The sequence below is a fragment of the Chaetodon trifascialis genome, chromosome 2, assembly GCF_039877785.1.
Source record: "Chaetodon trifascialis isolate fChaTrf1 chromosome 2, fChaTrf1.hap1, whole genome shotgun sequence".
Taxonomy (NCBI): Eukaryota; Metazoa; Chordata; class Actinopteri; order Chaetodontiformes; family Chaetodontidae; genus Chaetodon; species Chaetodon trifascialis.
The window spans coordinates 10,464,877-10,481,790 of record NC_092057.1 but is presented as its reverse complement, the minus strand read 5'-3'; the positions used below and the strand labels follow the sequence as shown (position 1 = coordinate 10,481,790).

At 41.3% G+C, this 16,914-nt stretch overlaps 1 protein-coding gene across 1 annotated transcript; it reads left to right on the top strand.

Annotated features, from left to right (window-relative positions):
* The first annotated feature begins 660 nt into the window (after positions 1-660).
* Positions 661-16,562, top strand: col9a1a (collagen, type IX, alpha 1a). The gene is made up of 32 exons (XM_070991149.1): positions 661-802; positions 1,669-1,743; positions 2,375-2,413; positions 2,524-2,586; positions 3,679-3,732; positions 3,866-3,901; positions 4,462-4,485; positions 5,133-5,186; positions 5,339-5,392; positions 5,488-5,520; positions 6,384-6,440; positions 7,185-7,238; positions 7,481-7,534; positions 7,671-7,724; positions 8,026-8,079; positions 8,167-8,220; positions 8,302-8,355; positions 8,694-8,747; positions 8,904-8,957; positions 9,065-9,109; positions 9,237-9,290; positions 9,417-9,470; positions 10,313-10,366; positions 11,702-11,773; positions 12,420-12,455; positions 12,562-12,606; positions 12,722-12,754; positions 12,902-13,048; positions 13,332-13,386; positions 13,769-13,957; positions 14,516-14,593; positions 15,520-16,562. Exons 1-32 carry the CDS (start codon positions 728-730, stop codon positions 15,723-15,725), a joined length of 2,064 nt encoding a protein of 687 aa, XP_070847250.1. The 5' UTR covers positions 661-727; the 3' UTR covers positions 15,726-16,562.
* Positions 16,563-16,914: the final 352 nt, after the last annotated feature.

The following is a 16,914-nucleotide window of genomic DNA, read 5'->3' as shown; positions in this document are numbered from 1 at the left end:
CTGGAGTGTGGCAGGGGCAGTTTGGTACTGACAACGGCTGTGGAAGAAGTAATCAGATCCTTTATCTAAGTAAAAGTAGCAATACCACAGAATAAAAATACTCCATTAACAGTAAAAATCCTGGATTCAAAATTTTACTTCAGTGAAAGTACAAATGTATCTGCAGAAAGTGTATTTAAAATATCAAAAGTAAAAGTAGAGAGAGTAGAGAGTAGCTACTGTTACTGTTGGATTGGATCATTATTACTGATGTATTACTGTAAAATACAAACTGCAGGATCAAGTTTTCCTCTACAGGCTGCGAAATTCTTCCCCTTCTTCAGCCTGTGGATTAGCTGGAAAATGTATTGTCACAAGACTGAAAAAAGCTGTACAAAACAAGGTCTACATCCTGAAGTCAGGTTAAGGACAATATCAAAAAAATAAATAAATAAATAAAAAATTCTGTCATAGTCAATTTCCAGTGTACTTAAGGGTGTCAAACTTAATTTCATTTCAAAGTAAAGGTAGGTAAACCCCACCCAGTCTGTGTAGAGAAGCATTCCTCCTCCTCCTCCCCCTGTACAGCCTCAGCTTCTCATGAATAATCAGGACTTTCTAACATCCTCCCCTTCCAGCAAGCGGTGGGGTTTCAGTCAGGGGGGAGACTGACAGGTGGACCGTCCGTGAGCCCCGTCTAATCTGGGAAAAAGGGACTTTTAGCGTCTTCCTCGGCCGTGGGAAGACCATGGCTCACTCCAGGATCTGTCGAGACTCTTTGCTGGTGATTTTACTGCAAATCGTGCTGATTTGCTCTGCTCAGGTGAGAGATAGGTGCTCTGTCTTGTCTCTCCTTCGTCTCCTGGAGAAGACACACCAATATATTCCTGTTATATTCTCATGGGTGCTCAGAGAGGTATTCATTGTGATCTTACTGTACTTTTTAGTGTTTTATTCCAGTGTATAATTCTATAATAAATAGAGAATCTGAGGTGTGTGACTCTTAAAAGTAAGTTCATATCTTACCTATATCATCTGGAATCTCTTATGGTTTCATATTTTATATTCCTGTTGGCTCTTTCACATTGTTTGTGTTGCTCAGTAATGAATAGACTTAATTGCACCTTACTGTAACTTTAGTGTTTATTTTTTCCTATTTTCACCACATTATACCTGTGAAAACTACGTGTGTGTTGCTGTAGTGTAGAAACTTTCTGGGTCCATATAAACTCTATCACGTGTAGTTTAAATATTTTATGGTGTAGTATTTGATTTTCTTTGACATTGTGTGTTAGCATTACATATTGTTACTGTATTCCCCATTTATAAAATCTGTTTGGGGCATGAGAATGATGAAATTGATTGAATTTAAAGTATAACTTAAATTTTTTAATGAAGTTCATCTAAAAAGTGATGCAAACTGTGGTCTATTCACCCCAGTGTGCACACCTGGCATCAATAAGGTCCAGACAGCAGTAGTGATCTGAACACATGCCATTACTTAGGTGGTATAATGGGACCATAATGGGAAACCAGGTTTAGTTTCATGACCTTTCCCCTCACATCACCCAAACAATGACACTCTGTGTGAGCTGCCCTTCACACCACCACCAGCGGCAGTGGAGGATATTTAGAGATGAATTTCAGCAAGAAAAAAAGTTAAAACTGATTGTTATGTTTGTTCTGCAGAGGGGCCCGGTCGGCCCCAGAGGCCCCCCAGGGCCGCCCGGAGTTGCTGGCGTGCCCGGAGTGGATGGCATCGATGTGAGTTGTGGTTTTGTTTCTTCTCAGTCATGAATTTCAGTTTTCAGATGTGGGTCAAGGTTGAGAGTCGGTTCATTTGCAGGTTAATCGGCTTAGTGAAGCAGGATATCACTGATTTACACAAGGAGAAAAAGCAGCAGCTGTTTTAACAATGAAGTCTTCTAGTAATAAAAAGGTCCTCACATGACTTTATCCGGAACACATTCACCTGCATTGTAAGCAGTGATTTTACACTATCAAACCCATGTTGTACTATCAGATTAATTGACTAAACAAGAGTTAATGAGTGAGCAAAAATCTCACTAGCTGCTTTTATGTGAAGCTACAATAAGGTCATTTTAATAGATTGATTACACTAAAAGCTTAAATGCTGCTCTGTGGGCTGCTAAAACTCTATGACTCTAGGCCCACATTCAGTAAATTCAAACCTGCATCATGTTTGCACAGAAGAAAGGGTGTTTTTGTGGGCCGTTCAGTTATGTTTTCTGCATGTTTTTGATGAGGAATATCCTGAATCATTCAGTCTTAAATAACCTAGTTTAGCCTAAAAAAAATTTCTAAAAAATTTCTAAAAATTCTGCTTTAAGTAAAATTATTGTCATCACCTGAACATGTTCTCATGCATCTGCAGGGTGACAGAGGAGAAGACTCCACAGTGAACGGCGGACCAGTGAGTGGACTATTGATTTCTCCTTTCACGGGCAGAAATGTATGATGGATGCTGACTGTAGGATTCATGTAAATCAACAGTGCTAAGGTGAGGTGAACTTCTGCTTCCAGGGCCCTGACGGTGAAAACGGCAAAGATGGAGTTCCTGGAGCTGCAGGCCTTCCCGGCGCAGATGTAAGTGAAACAACGTGTTGACATGGTGGAGTGTGACGTTTAACGCAGACTCGTTCTAGTTGTGGCTGGTGGAGCGTTCATCTACCAGACATGTTTTACAGCTGCTCTGACAGGCTCGTCGTTTCTGTTGCTTTCTGAATTTCCTTTAACCCAGTGGATGAGAGTCACTCTCTGTCCTGCAGGTTAAAGAGGATCTATTGAATTTCTGTAAGATCTGAGCTGGAGGACTTGAGATATTCAGATCTGCTGCTGTGTGAGCAGTTTGTCTTGGCCTCCACTGAGTGAAAGTGTGGAGGAAAAAAAACGTTCCTTGTATAAATCAATCTGGCTATTTAAGGGAGAGTCTGGAGTCGCTTCCTGAGAGACACAGGGGTCTTTTTGTGTGAGATCGAGGGGTGTGCAGTGGGATCAGCTGCCCAGTGATGGCTGACAGGAGAGAAGCGTATGCTGGGAAAGGTGGCGCAGAATGAACTCAGTGTGGCTGCTGTGGCGACGCTGCTGAGAACAGACCGGCAGATTCATGGCTGAGTGTGGACTGAAACTGAGAAAAAGTTTAAACCACACAGACATCTGAACCAATCATACATTTCTAAGAAGAGGCAGAGAGAGATCAGTTTCTACACCTAAAAAATGGACCAGAATGCAATGCAGTTGGAAGACAGGTTGTGTTTTGGGTGTGGTATAATGATTATCTGAGGGGGTATATTTATGCAGTCTTCGTTTTGCTGTGATTGGCTGATCGTCTGGTTTTAGGTGTCTTCACTTTGCCTTTGCCTGCTGATGCTGTTAGCCAGGTAGAGAGTGTTATTTGTGGAGGAGGCAGGTGAGGGGTGGAGCTAAAAAATTAAAGGAAGGCCACACCTCCTCCTGGATCATGATTTTTATTGAGGCAGTCAGTCAGTTCCTCTATTACACCACATAATAAAATACATTTGAATACAGAAAAATGTAAACCAACCTGAGCCTAAAGCTTTAACATATTTTATCAGTATAAAAAGTCTGTGTGGCTGCAAAGTTCACAGTGTTTTGTGCCGTATTTCAGACTTTGTTTTCATGATTATGTTTTTAAAGGATTTCGTGTCGTCTTTGTAGGGACCTGTTGGACCTCCTGGAGATCCAGGCACAGTGGGCCAACAAGGGCCAAAAGTAAGTTTATCATTGATGCATTCTGTTCAAACATCAGAGCTGATTCTCACACTCACTGCAGAGCTGGTGGGCAAATCTTTCATCATTTTTACTCTGATGTTTCTGATTTGACATTTCTGTTGTTTGTTTTCAGGGAGATCCTGGCCCACGTGGACCTCCTGGAGAGCCTGTAAGTACAAACATTAAATCTGAATTCAGTTCAAATTCAGATTCAGTACAAAACTGGGTAACAGTTGTATAAATATTCGCTACTTAGGTGTTAGGATACATCAAAGATAAAAGGTACATTAACAGAATTTGTGTTTATTTGTACTGATGTTCTGTAAATCAAACAATTCAGTACATTTAGTTTTTAACCTTCAAAGTTCAGGAATGATTGCTGACCGATATATTAGTCTCACCTTAATCTCAAGCAACACTTGTATTCATTTTAAATAACCAGTACATATTATTAGTGCTGGTATGGTTTCATCATCATCATCATGAGTATATGATATATTCTGATGTCTACATATAAAATCTACATATTATTGATTATTTATTGCATAGTTCAACTGTTCACTGATGGTACCCTTGTAATAAAATCAAAGAAATTGTCTCCATTATGATGCATTTAGCTCCTTTTGCTTAGCATTAATGACACTGTACCTCCCAGAATTGTCTTTATTGATTTCTGCTGATCAATCAGTCTCAGTCTGACACTGTCAATCCATGATTTCTGTCTGACAGGGTGTAGGACCTGATGGGCTGGATGTGAGTACCTACAATATCACACTTTAAACACTATGTTAGATAGATAAACGTATTGATTATTAGTTCACTTTCACTGTGCATTATTACCACAACCACAGCAGGGATACTGCAGGTGCAGCACAGAGCAAACAAAGAGGTTTACACTCAAAGAACAAGTCATTTCATTTTCTGAAAAGAAGATTATGAATTGTGTGTCAGTATCTTGAAAGGAGAACGATCACAGCACCACTATGAAGACAATGACACTTAATTCAAGCTTTAAAAAAACAAAAAACAAGCAGCAGTAGTGGAAGAAGAACTCAGATATTAAGTTGAGTTGAATTTAATTTAACATCAAGATGAACAGAATAATTTCACTGACCTTGTCTGTGATGTCACTCTGTACTTACCACACCCTGAGTACACTTCTACATCACTGCAGCAAGTGAGACATTCAACCACCGGAGCTCAGCAAAAACAAGTTCGTAGGTGGTGTTAAGTGTCTCTTTAACATGGCTGTCTTCATGTCACAGCCTGTAGACCAGTGTTGTACACTTAACAAAATATATATATATCTACAAAATGTGATCATTTGTTGCAACATTAGAGTCTTTATTGCAACAGACTGTTCATCAGAAGTCCAGGCATTTTTTGCTGTTTGTTAACAGGGTATTCCTGGCACAGACGGACTACCAGGCGAACTGGGAAAAGCTGGACCACCTGTGAGTACACATATCACCGTATTTCTAAATGTCATACGAATGTAAACATTAGTAAAGATACAGAAGACCAGAATCAAGAGTATATCGATTAGAGTGACTATTGATTGTTTGTCCATACACTGTATTAATTAAAACTCCTCTATCTCTCAAAGGGAGCAAGAGGCAAGAGAGGTCAAGTGGGTCTTCCTGGTCCTGCAGGGCCACGGGTAAATATCACAGCTTCTGTCTCCTCTCAGTGAAAGGGTGCTACACTGACAATGATTTATTTAAGCTCAACCATATTATGTTTTTTTTTCTCCAGGGTCCTCCTGGCGTGTATCAAGGAGAGGACCTGGTAAGCCAAAGTGGATTCATATAAAACCATTTCAATAAAACTGCTTTCTGCCTTTACAAATAGTTTCTATAACTAACCCAGAAACTAGAAAACAAAATATTTGATACATGCTTATGTGAAGGGCTGCATGGTGGCGCAGCAGGTAGTGCGGGTGCCTCACAGCAAGAAGGTTGCCGGTTCGATCCCCGGGTCAGGCGGGGCCTTTCTGTGTGAAGTTTGCATGTTCTTCCCGTGCATGCGTGGGTTCTCTCCGGGTACTCCGGCTTCCTCCCACAGACCAAAAACATGCTCATTAGGTTAATTGATGACTCTAAATTGTCCGTAGGTGTGAGTGTGAGTGTGAATGTTTGTCTGTCTTTGCATGTGGCCCTGCAAACGGCTGGCGACCGGTTCAGGGTGTACCCCGCCTCTCGCCCATCGTAGCTGGGATAGGCTCCAGCCCCCCGCAACCCCGAAAGGGATAGGCGGTATAGATGATGGATGGATGGATGCTTATGTGAGCTTGTCAGCCATGTCTCTTGTTCTGCAGAAAAGAATCAGTATGACTAGCTCACATGGTACCATGAGAATTAGCAGATGGCAATTACCTGAAAAGGTTTAAAGTAGCCATTGTTTCAGTCCATGTTACTGCGGAATGAAATTGAATTTGTTTTGTCGTCAAAGCTCTTAAACTGAAAGCCAGACAGATGTCTCGTAGGAGTCTCCAACATCCCAAATTCACATAACTCTCTTCATGACATTAATGACTGAAACAAAAACATTTGTTCATTTGCTCTTGCTAGCTGGTAAAGGGGCTGCTGTCAGTGGAGCCCCCTAGTGGCAGGGCTCTTCCATGACCTCAAATAGGCTGTTATGTTTTTCAGTGTCCTAGCGCCTGCCCAGCTGGTTTGACTGGACATCCTGGTCTCCCCGGAATGAAAGTAAGTGAAATTTCACTGATTCTGGTATTACTTTCTCTCTGTGACATTGAGCCGTAATGGTCAAGGAGCTGCATGTAAGAACTGGCCTTTTGTCGAATTTACATGGCAAACAAAACTGGGAGCAGAAAGCACCATGCAATTGGGGCATCCACTTGGACTTCAACAAACATCTAACTTAGCAAACACATTAACACTGTCAGGAACATTATACAATTAGCAACCTTAATGAGCTAGCGTTAGCATTAGCAACTGTTTACTTACCTGTCTGCAAGAAACTTTGAGAGTTCAGCATCAAACTTCATCACTTTAATCATCCAGAGACATCTCCAGCGGTGTAAAGCAACAACATCAGACTTCTGTTTCTATCATTTCTTTCTTTGTCGATAAATGTGTGTTTTTGTCCTGGAGGCAGCGCTTCTTCTTCATCTTCTCATATTGCACTGGGGGCAGACTGGATGCTACAGTGACTCACTGTCACCTCTTGAGGTGCAAAGTGGTATTACAGGAGACAGAATGGGCCTCTGACATAACATCAAAACTGCTGCTTCTTCACATTTTGCTGAAAATGTTAGTTGTTAGTAACGTTTTAGACAAAAATTCTATATGTAAGAATTTTTGTTTAAAACGTTACTAACAACCTTTAAATAATGTCTTTATGTCACCTCAACTTTCTAGCTGGTCAATAACACTGTTTTGCTAAATGCATTTTTTGAGATAGGCTAAACTTGATGTTCCTGCCTGTAGGGCCACAAAGGGCTTAAGGGTGAATCAGGTGAACCTGGAAGACAAGGACACAAGGTAACATCCTCTCTGATTGCAGATTACTTCCTGCAATATATAACATGCAAAATGATTTTTCTTTAGTGAGAATGGAGTGTGGTGAAAATGATTTCTTTATATGCTGTAAAGTGTCTAGAATAAAACATAATATGTTGCATAAAACTAAATAATGCTGAAGTAGACAAAAATGGATTAAAAATAAATTTGAAGTTGCTGCAGATATCACAGCTTGACATGACTGGCTTATTGTTGTCTTTCAGGGAGAGGAGGGCGAACAAGGACCGCAGGGTGAAGTCGGAGCTCAAGGCCTACCAGTAAAATATTTTACGATTCTCTCTTTGACAGTTCTCTCCACACAAGAGTGGCTTCAAATGAGATTACTCTTCACAGTCAAACATATTAACATGGGACATTGCTGTCTCTTCTCCTCTATCCGCTGAGTAATTTTAGGGCCCAGGTGGGGCAAGAGGCCTCCCAGGAATAATGGGCTCAAAAGGCGACAGGGTAAGAAGTCACACTGCACAGGAGTTTCATGGATTCATAAAACAATATTAAAAATGTTCAGTGCGTTTGACCCCACAGGCCACAAGATAACAGATTTACTAAAATAGTCTAAACTTTGTACAATCATCATCAGGTTTTTAATATATAGGTTATATATATAAACAGCATGACGTGGCTAGAAATTTCAAAATAAAAGCCCATAAAAGAATGCAATCATTGACTATTTTTTTTATCTTTTAATTGAAAAAACAGATTCATTTTTTAATTTCAACTTTTATTGACAACAATTTTTTTGAAACAGGGACCTCGTGGAAAACCTGGTGATGTCGGTTCTCGGGGAATCCAGGGGGGCCCAGTGAGTACCCATCTTTGTCTCTCCTCTGTTGACCCCCCTCCTCATTATTTAGACAAAATCCTGACAAAAGCTGGGGACATTTTTCAGGGTGATCCAGGCCAAAGAGGAGCCAGAGGTGAGCTCGGCCCCGCGGGAGTCCAGGTAAGATCTTAAACACAAACCAAATCAACCAGATTATTTATTCAGTGTTATAAATCTGACCTCTTCTGTGTTTCTTCATAGGGGGATCGAGGTCCAGCTGGAATTAGAGGAGTACCAGGGCCAAAAGGAGAGCCTGTGAGCACTGCTTCATCAATGAATGAATGAATGAATGAATGAATCAATGAATGAATCAATCAATCAATCAATCAATCAATCAATCAATCAATCAATCAATCAATCAATCAATCCCTTCCTATCCAGCTGTCCAACTGCTTTTTAGTCTTACACATCATAACTAATTACATTTTCCTACCTACCTTCCCATAATGGAGCCATATGAATGCTGTTGGTTTACTATATCCACTTATTTGACCGCAGCCAATAAATACAGCTTTTGTCTGAGTTGTTCCTTCATTTAAAGAGACTCCTGTGTATGCTTAACTTTGTAAACCTCCCATCGTTCTTACCAACAGGGCCTCCCTGGTCCAGATGGCCGTGAGGGAATACCTGGACTTCCAGGGTCCAAGGTAACTTACTTTATAACATTTTATGGCGGTATGTGGAAGTGACTTTTTTCAGTAAAACATTTTTGCCCACTAAGGGATTTGAGCAGTGTGCTTTTAGATAAAGAGATTTTTTGCCCTTTAGCAAATCACCCTGACAGTTTCTTTCTGTCATTTTAGGGTCTTCCAGGGAAAAGTGGGGCTCCAGGTGATGCTGGCACACAAGGACTTCCTGTAAGTGTGACCTCTGACCTCAAAGCATCCCTGATTCATCACTGACAATGTGAGACTTGCTCATTTGAGCTCAGATGTTAATGTTTGATGCCATATTCTTCGTGTAGGGTTTACCGGGTGCTTATGGCCAAAAAGGAGTCAGTGGCACAAAGGTATGATCAGAACTTTATATGCTTATACAACACCGAGTAACACTATTAACACCAGCTTTTTCTGCTGTTACTATATATAGATTGTACTTTCCTTGGTAAAATAAACTGTACTGTTAACTGTCACCAGGGTGTCACAGGTGACCCAGGTGTTGTAGGACTGATGGGCTCTCCAGGGAAACAAGTAAGTGTAAAGCCAAACACCAATTCAATATAAGGATTTTAATTGCTTTGAGATATTTAGAATTTCCTCAAGTCAAAAAATAATTGATTTTTCTGAGGCTTAATTATTTGATTTGTTTGTTTCCAGGGCGAACGTGGAGAGCAGGGAGAGGTGGGACCTGTCGGACCCAGAGGAGGATCAGTGAGTCAGCTGCATCTACATTTCATTTAAGGCTGCAATTTATCTCCCTGAGACAGGAAATATATTGTTATGCCCACCCTCTTCCCGTTCACTTCCTGTCCCAGCCTGTCACTCATCCTGGGTGTCCTAAAAATGTGCAAAGTAGAATTGAATGTCAGTGTTTCTTAGCTTTGACTTCCTGCTCTGTGTCCAGTAGCCCAAATGCACAGACACAAGCTGATAATGCAGAATATTCTGCCACTTAGCTGTCATTATTTCCTGTCACACACAGTGAAGTCTGTACAAACCTGTTCAAAGTCTGAGTGAAGGAGGCTAATAAGGCCACACAGTGTGGGCTGAGGGAGTTTCCATCACATCATTAATCCTTTGTTTCCAAGATCGAAAGTAAAGCTGACTCAAGCAGGAGGCTCAACTAGATCCAGGAGAGAAGTTTTTCACTTTGCCAAAATGTCTGTGTTTCTTTTTGTGAACACCAAGCAGAACAAGTACAGTCTGCTGCACACTTCACTCTTTTCATTCACCGTCTAATACAATAAAACACTAGTTCTGATGCCTCTAACACACAGTGTGACATAAAATCTGCTGGTTAGAAGCCATAAAAGACACTTAAACTTCCTCTTTGGATAATGTCATTAATGACATTAAAGATTATTATTTAAACAAGCATAAGCATAAAGCAAAACACATTAAACATATTTAAGTGTATTAACAGACCATTAAACATTCATTATTCATAAAATTCATATCAATTCTGGACTTAAAGTCTTTCTTTCCATTGTGCTTTGATACATTTCTATTTGTGTTTTCTATGCAGATTCTACCTTTTCTTTTCTCTCTTTTAGGGTGAACGAGGAGAGAGAGGGCATGATGGGCCTCCAGGATTACCAGGAGCCAGGGTAAGACTTGAAGGAGTCGAAGGATAAAATCACTCCTAATGGCTGACACCACTCCAGTGACTGACACAGTGTCAGAGATGTCAATCACCTAGAAATACAGCCATGCAGGTGTTTTAAAGGTCAAAGTTCAAACAGATTGAATGATGATTGTGTGTGGGAGTAACACATAATAATACACATGATAGTTATGGTGGATGGTGGGTAAGATGAAGAAGATGAGAAGATTATTAGAAGAGGAGGAGCTTAGATATCGACTACAATTATAAGTGTGTGTATATATGTATATATACATATACATATATACAAGAACAAACTCAGAAAAAAGAAAGTTGTCTATTTAAGTTTGGATCTTCTCTCTTTCCCTGTTGGTTCCATAAATATGGATTTTGTAAACTGTCACATGGCAGAAAAACCTGGATCACAACTGTGAAGACGTTCTCGTCCACAAAGGTTTTTGAGTTTCTGGGACCTTCTGTTAGCAGATGCACAAACTAACAGGGTTAAAAACATTCCTGTTTTGGTGGAACCAAGTAAACTTGAGAGAAAAAACAAGAGGATTATAGGAACAGGAATACACTGCAATTGGATATGGATGAAAATGAGACCACGGATGGATTGAAAAGCAGTGAAAAATGGATTTAGTTTTTATTTTATCAGGTTGAAAATATGAAAACACAACAATCTCCTTAATGTGACCACACTCCTCCCTGCTCGGCTCAGGCTTCCTCTGTGCTGCTGCAAACCTTGACTTTATCAAACTAAGAGATCAGGAAACACAAAGCAAGCAATCCGTGTTCATAAATACTCTCCTCCTATCCTGAACGTATTATTGGACACGCGGATCATTCCCCAAGATAAACCCTGTATCTGGGAACTGAAGCCTTGTGCCATGCTTTTATTAAAGACTGGCAGGTCTTTATGAACTTCAGTCCCAGCAGTTAAGCCTCTAATCTGCTGGTGAGCGGGCATGAATGGCTCCTTGTTACAGAAATCTGAAAGCCCAAGGGGTGTTTCTGCAGCTCAGGGGGATTCAGGACAGGAAAAGAAGCCGAGAAGCCCTGAATGAGCTCTCTGTTCCCCAGGAATGCCTCAAACCTGTCGGCCCACTGTACACCACAATCGGCACCAACACACCCAGAAACATGTAATGGGGGGGTGGATGGTTATGGGGGGGTGGATGGTTGCGGGGGGGGGGCGGTGGTCCAGCCTCACCATTCAGATTTATTTTTTCTGTGGATGTGGTCAGGTTAAGGTGGGGGAGGTAACGTTTCTGAGCCTCTCACAGTCGGCCTTGTGTTATGATTCTGTGAATTTATTTTTTGTGTGTCTTAACAGGGAAGCAAAGGGGATCCTGGTCTTCCTGGACTTCCTGGTCCAGCTGGTTATCGTGGCCAGAAGGGGGACAGGGTAAGAGACACACTAAGATAAACACACTTTAAAGGTGAAGTAAAGTCCCATACCGATGTTATGTTGTTCTTTTTGCTGATTAAAGATGTGTATGGTTAAATGTGGGTGGAGCTGAGGTGGGAATATGTTCACGTCAACATGATAAGAGTCATGCAGGTAAACTGCCCCCTTCAAAATGTGGTTCAAAGCTAACAGGACATGTCAATCCTGGTTAGTCTGAATTCATCTAATCAGCCAATCAGCTGCATGGGCGTGCAATGAATTTTAAAGTATGCTTAGAGACTGAATTTGAAGACTGAATATAAACCTGCAGTCCAGCAGTCCTTTGATTCTCAGTAGGGAGCAGCAGACAGAAGAGGTCAGCAACCAGCTGGTGAACACAGTGCAGCATTTAGCAGCTAAAGAGCTAATTATTTCCTTATTTCCACCTTATTTCCTTCCTTTGGTGGAGACCAAAAACCAGAGCTAAAAGGGAGTGAATGCTGAACTTAGATTCATCAAGTGAACAGAAACAGACTTCACGTGAATGCTAATGTTTCTCTGTAAGTGCTGGATGTGCAAACAGATTCAGTTTTGTAAAGTTTCAGATAATCAAATGATGATGATGATTGTGATGATGATGACCATGATGTTCATTTTCTTTTAGGGTGCCGTTGGTCTCGATGGTGCAAAGGGAGAGCAGGTGGGTTTCAGGAGTCCTGATTATACACCTTCTATTAAAACTCTGGGGACAGTGTTGAGTCGGAGCAAACAAAGTGCCAAAAATCTGTCATGTGTCCTTATTTCAGGGAGCTGCAGGTGCTGAAGGAACACCCGGAGAGAGAGGAGACATGGTGAGTGATCAAGCCCTGAAACACCTGCTTTCACTTTCATGCAGGCTGGAGAGCTGCTCTGTGTAATGTGTTGCATCACTGTCGCTATGAACAATTATTTCTGCTTCTCTCCCAGGGTGACCAAGGAGAACCAGGAGAGAAAGGATCGGTATGTTCACCTAAACAAACTCACAGATGGCCACGTCCCTGATATCAGGAGGGTTTAACAGAAGAATAAATCAGAAGTTTAGATTTGTTTACCTCTCACTGTGCTCTGCTAAATGTTATAGTGTGTATCTGCTGCTGTGGATTACAGACAGGCCCACCTGGAGAGACAGGAAATAAAGGCCCAGAGGGCAGCCGAGGACAGCAGGGGAAAGAGGGCAAGCAGGGCCAACCGGGACCACGCGGCATGCAGGGCGACACGGGGGTACCGGGCCTGCCGGGGGCTCAGGGACCAGCGGTGAGATGCTTTCATCTTCAGCTTGCTGCTGACTCAGAGCTGCTTATCGTACAGTTCTGCTTATTTTGAACCAGTGTTCAAGTTCTGTTAAGTCTTCAAGAGTTCAAAATGATCCTTCAGCAGTGAGGGTTTGAAATTATTTTTATTTAGAAATGACAGAATCTTTGTGTTTTTTTCATGAAGCATTAGCTTATGGAGTCAAATACATTCAGTTTGCTGAGGCAACACTCAGGGACACACTGTGTGAGCAATAGACTCATCCTTGCGATCTGTGTTTGTTCAGGGAAAATCACCAACTGATACACACATCAAACAAGTCTGCATGAGGGTAATGCAAGGTAAGAGTCTGTCATCTCCTCACCACCCACTCAGTCTGTGTCCTGTACTTTCTACCTTTTCGGTTTCAACATAAAGTGCTTTGTCAGTGGTGAATCTTTACTACTGTAATATTTTTATCTGGAATTCCTCCATTATTCCAAATATGCCAGTATTCCAGATTTCATACAAGTCATGCAAACAGTATGTTCCAGTTGGATTTTATAAATTGGGCCTCACACCAAAAAGTGTGTAATGTGCTGATATTATTCAGGTTTCAGGAGCTTTCCTTGAATGAATGTTCACATTCAGAATATGTGTCTCAGTTGTGGTCCTCGCCACAGTTTGTGACACATGGCAGGGAGTGGCAGCTTGTAATTATAAACATGTCCTCCTGTGTCACAGAGCAGCTGGCCCAGCTAGCAGCTAGCCTGAGCAGGCCTGAGTCAGGCATCGCGGGGCTACCCGGTCCTCCTGGCCCGCCTGGACCTCCAGGCCCCACCGGAGAAAATGGTTTCCCCGGACACCCCGGATCACGAGGACTGCCTGGTCTGAAGGGTCCAGCTGGGCTGCTGGGTCGCAAAGGACTCAAAGGTTCGAGGACGATATGAATATGTGGCTACACTGAGATAAAAACACAAAGGACAAATCACTGAGAATTTACTGTTATGGTTCCGTTAATATGAGTTAAACTAGGCTGTTGACACTGTACGTTAAGGAGACATGGTATAAAACTGAAGATTATGGATCCAGGACCTGATAATGACCTCATGATGCTGATCAGCTCGTCAGCCAGACATAACTGATCTATATTAAACACAGTTTCTTTCTAAGTTGTCCTTAGAGCCTGAGTCATGTTGCCGCATATATAGAAAAAACCTCACACATGCTCTGATCGTCTGCACATCTTTAAATACACAAATCAGTCAGAATTGTGAGAATTTCCTCTGGTCGGGGCTAAAGATGTCCTGGTGAATCGCTGCTTTTCCTGTTATTTTTATCCTGCAGTGACCCACTTCCCCCTCAGGGACCAATCAAGTTCATCTAATGAAGGAACAGATGAGATGTGAAGTCTGAGCTTGAACTTCAGCTAAATATGGAAACTTCAATTATGTGGATCCTCTTGTTGATGATGATGTCTCCTCTCTGCAGGTGACCAGGGTGACAAAGGGGACAGAGGACCCACAGAGAGAGGACCCAAAGGAGCGCCAGGTGCCCCCGGTCTGCCAGGTAAATGACAAGCATGACTAAGAAATCTGATTTTAGAGCAAATGTCCTCAATGTCTGACATTCTGAATCAATCACGAAATGTGAAAGTATTGTCTAAAGAAAAATAGGCCAAAATCTGCCCATTCAGTGGGCAAAGTACTATTTTCAAAATGATTAAAAATAAAAGAAAAGATAACAGATATTTTGTGGGATGATGTCTAATTTAGAATACGGGGGTACCATTTTGCCAAATCTTGTCTAGTTGACAAAAAAACCCCGAGCAGACATTGACAATATAACTTGAAATTCTTCTTGTTTTCTGCTTCTTACTCTGGTCCTGACTCCATACATGACTTTTGGTGCAGATGCCAAACTTTTTTTGAAAAATATGAACATCTTTTCCTCAAAAAATTATTATTTTTTCATTGAATGAAAGAAGCCATTTCTCAGATGTTCAAAACACAAACAGCTGTATGAGCTGTGCAGAAATGAGCGAAAATTTGATTTAAATCAGGAACTGTTCGATCAATGATTACATAAACAAGACTGACAGGTTTCAGTCAGTTTCATACTTCCACATATTTCACTCCAGTCAGTGCTGTTATACACACACCATACTTCACCCAGCGCACCAAAGGCACGATGGATCAATTATACACAGCATACTGAGTATGAGTAAAGTAGGAAAAATGACCAAGGAGATTTTCTAAAACAAGAAGTAATCTGTAATCTAGAGAGCATAGATCGATTGATTGGTTGATGATCAGATACAGAAGCCGGACAACAGTACTGTGAACTCAAAGCTTTAACTCAAAGCTCAAAAAGTATTATTATTATTATTATTTAGGAACAAAAACTCTATTTTTTCTCAGCATTTTGCTCAAGGGCCCGTCAGCAGGTCGCACACAGTGTGTTCTGAGGAATCTTTGCTTAATTTCTTCTTCCAGGTGAACCCGGTCGACCGGCCTATGGCAAAGACGGTCGTGACGGAGAGAGGGGGCCCCGCGGTGTTTCCGGTACGCCTGGTGTTCCCGGTCCTCCCGGCACCCCCGGTCTGAACGGTTACTGCGAGTCGTCACAGTGCGTCCTGCCCATGGTGGCGTCACCGGTTTCTGCAAAGGACTCCAGCATGAAGGGCCCCAGTGAGATGTGAAGAGGGGCCGGAGTGGAAAACTGAGAGACTGGAGTAGGAACCAGGACCAGAAGATTTGTCCATTTGGGTTTTGTCACTTGGTTTGTATGTTTGTCTTTTTTTTTCTATTGGTCCTCTCAATTGGAAAGTAATTTTGTTCTCTTGAAGCCACCTTTGTGGTTATAAAGTGACATGAAGGTGGACACTGAACAGCACACCTCACCTGCTGAAACTCCTTTACAAAAGTTTCATTTTACCTCAATTTTGCCATCTCTGTACTGTAAAAATTGAGAAATGAAGAACTCACTGAATTTGTACAAACCCACCAGCCCTGTTTCTATCCAAGCAGCAATGAGGCAAGTCTGAACGTTTCTCTGTATGTTTATGTAAATGTGTCAATACGCAAAATTATACTGCTGGATGACGTACATTTTGTTTGTGAGTATCTTTGTTGTTTATCCACTTAAACCCCTCCTGTGTCCTTTCCTCTCAATGTGTTTGATAATTTCTGTCATGACGACTGTTGTGATTGTGATTGGAGGGTGGCGATGTGTGAAAACCTCTCTGGCAGTTTTATATGACTTCTTATTTATTATATCAAGGTTTAAAGTGACATCTTCGAGTTGTACAAAGGAGGAAATAAACACATTTTGATAACCTCTTGCATGTTTTGTATGGACGAGTACAGACCAAAACAACCAGGAGTGCCCTTAAAAAATTCAAATTAAAACTATGATCAATAATTTCATCTTCCTACAAACCAAACCTGACGATCCTGCTATGAAGGTATAAACATGCCAGACGTTTTTAGACTGAACTTGTCTTTAAATTTAACTATTTTCCTGCCACTCAAGCATTAAATGTGAAGTCTCGTCTGGGTGAATAATCCTTATGAAACATGTCTGTTATAATCAATTACAACAACAGTGATTAGATTTCTCTCAGGAGATTCAGTGCTTTATAAAATATCATGTTCTGCCCACAATTTCATTAGATATTCCCCAAATATATCAAAGACAGAAAGCTAACTGATTCAGGCTGCAGCTCCATGTGTCTATTTGATCATTTTTAACAACTTCCACAATTGAAACTTTCCTCCTAATCAGCTCACAGTATCTTTAAATTCAGCTATTTGACAAATGATTAAAAATGGTGGTGAAATGCTTTTGACACCTGTGAATGACAAAAATCTGATTTAAGGAGAGGAAGG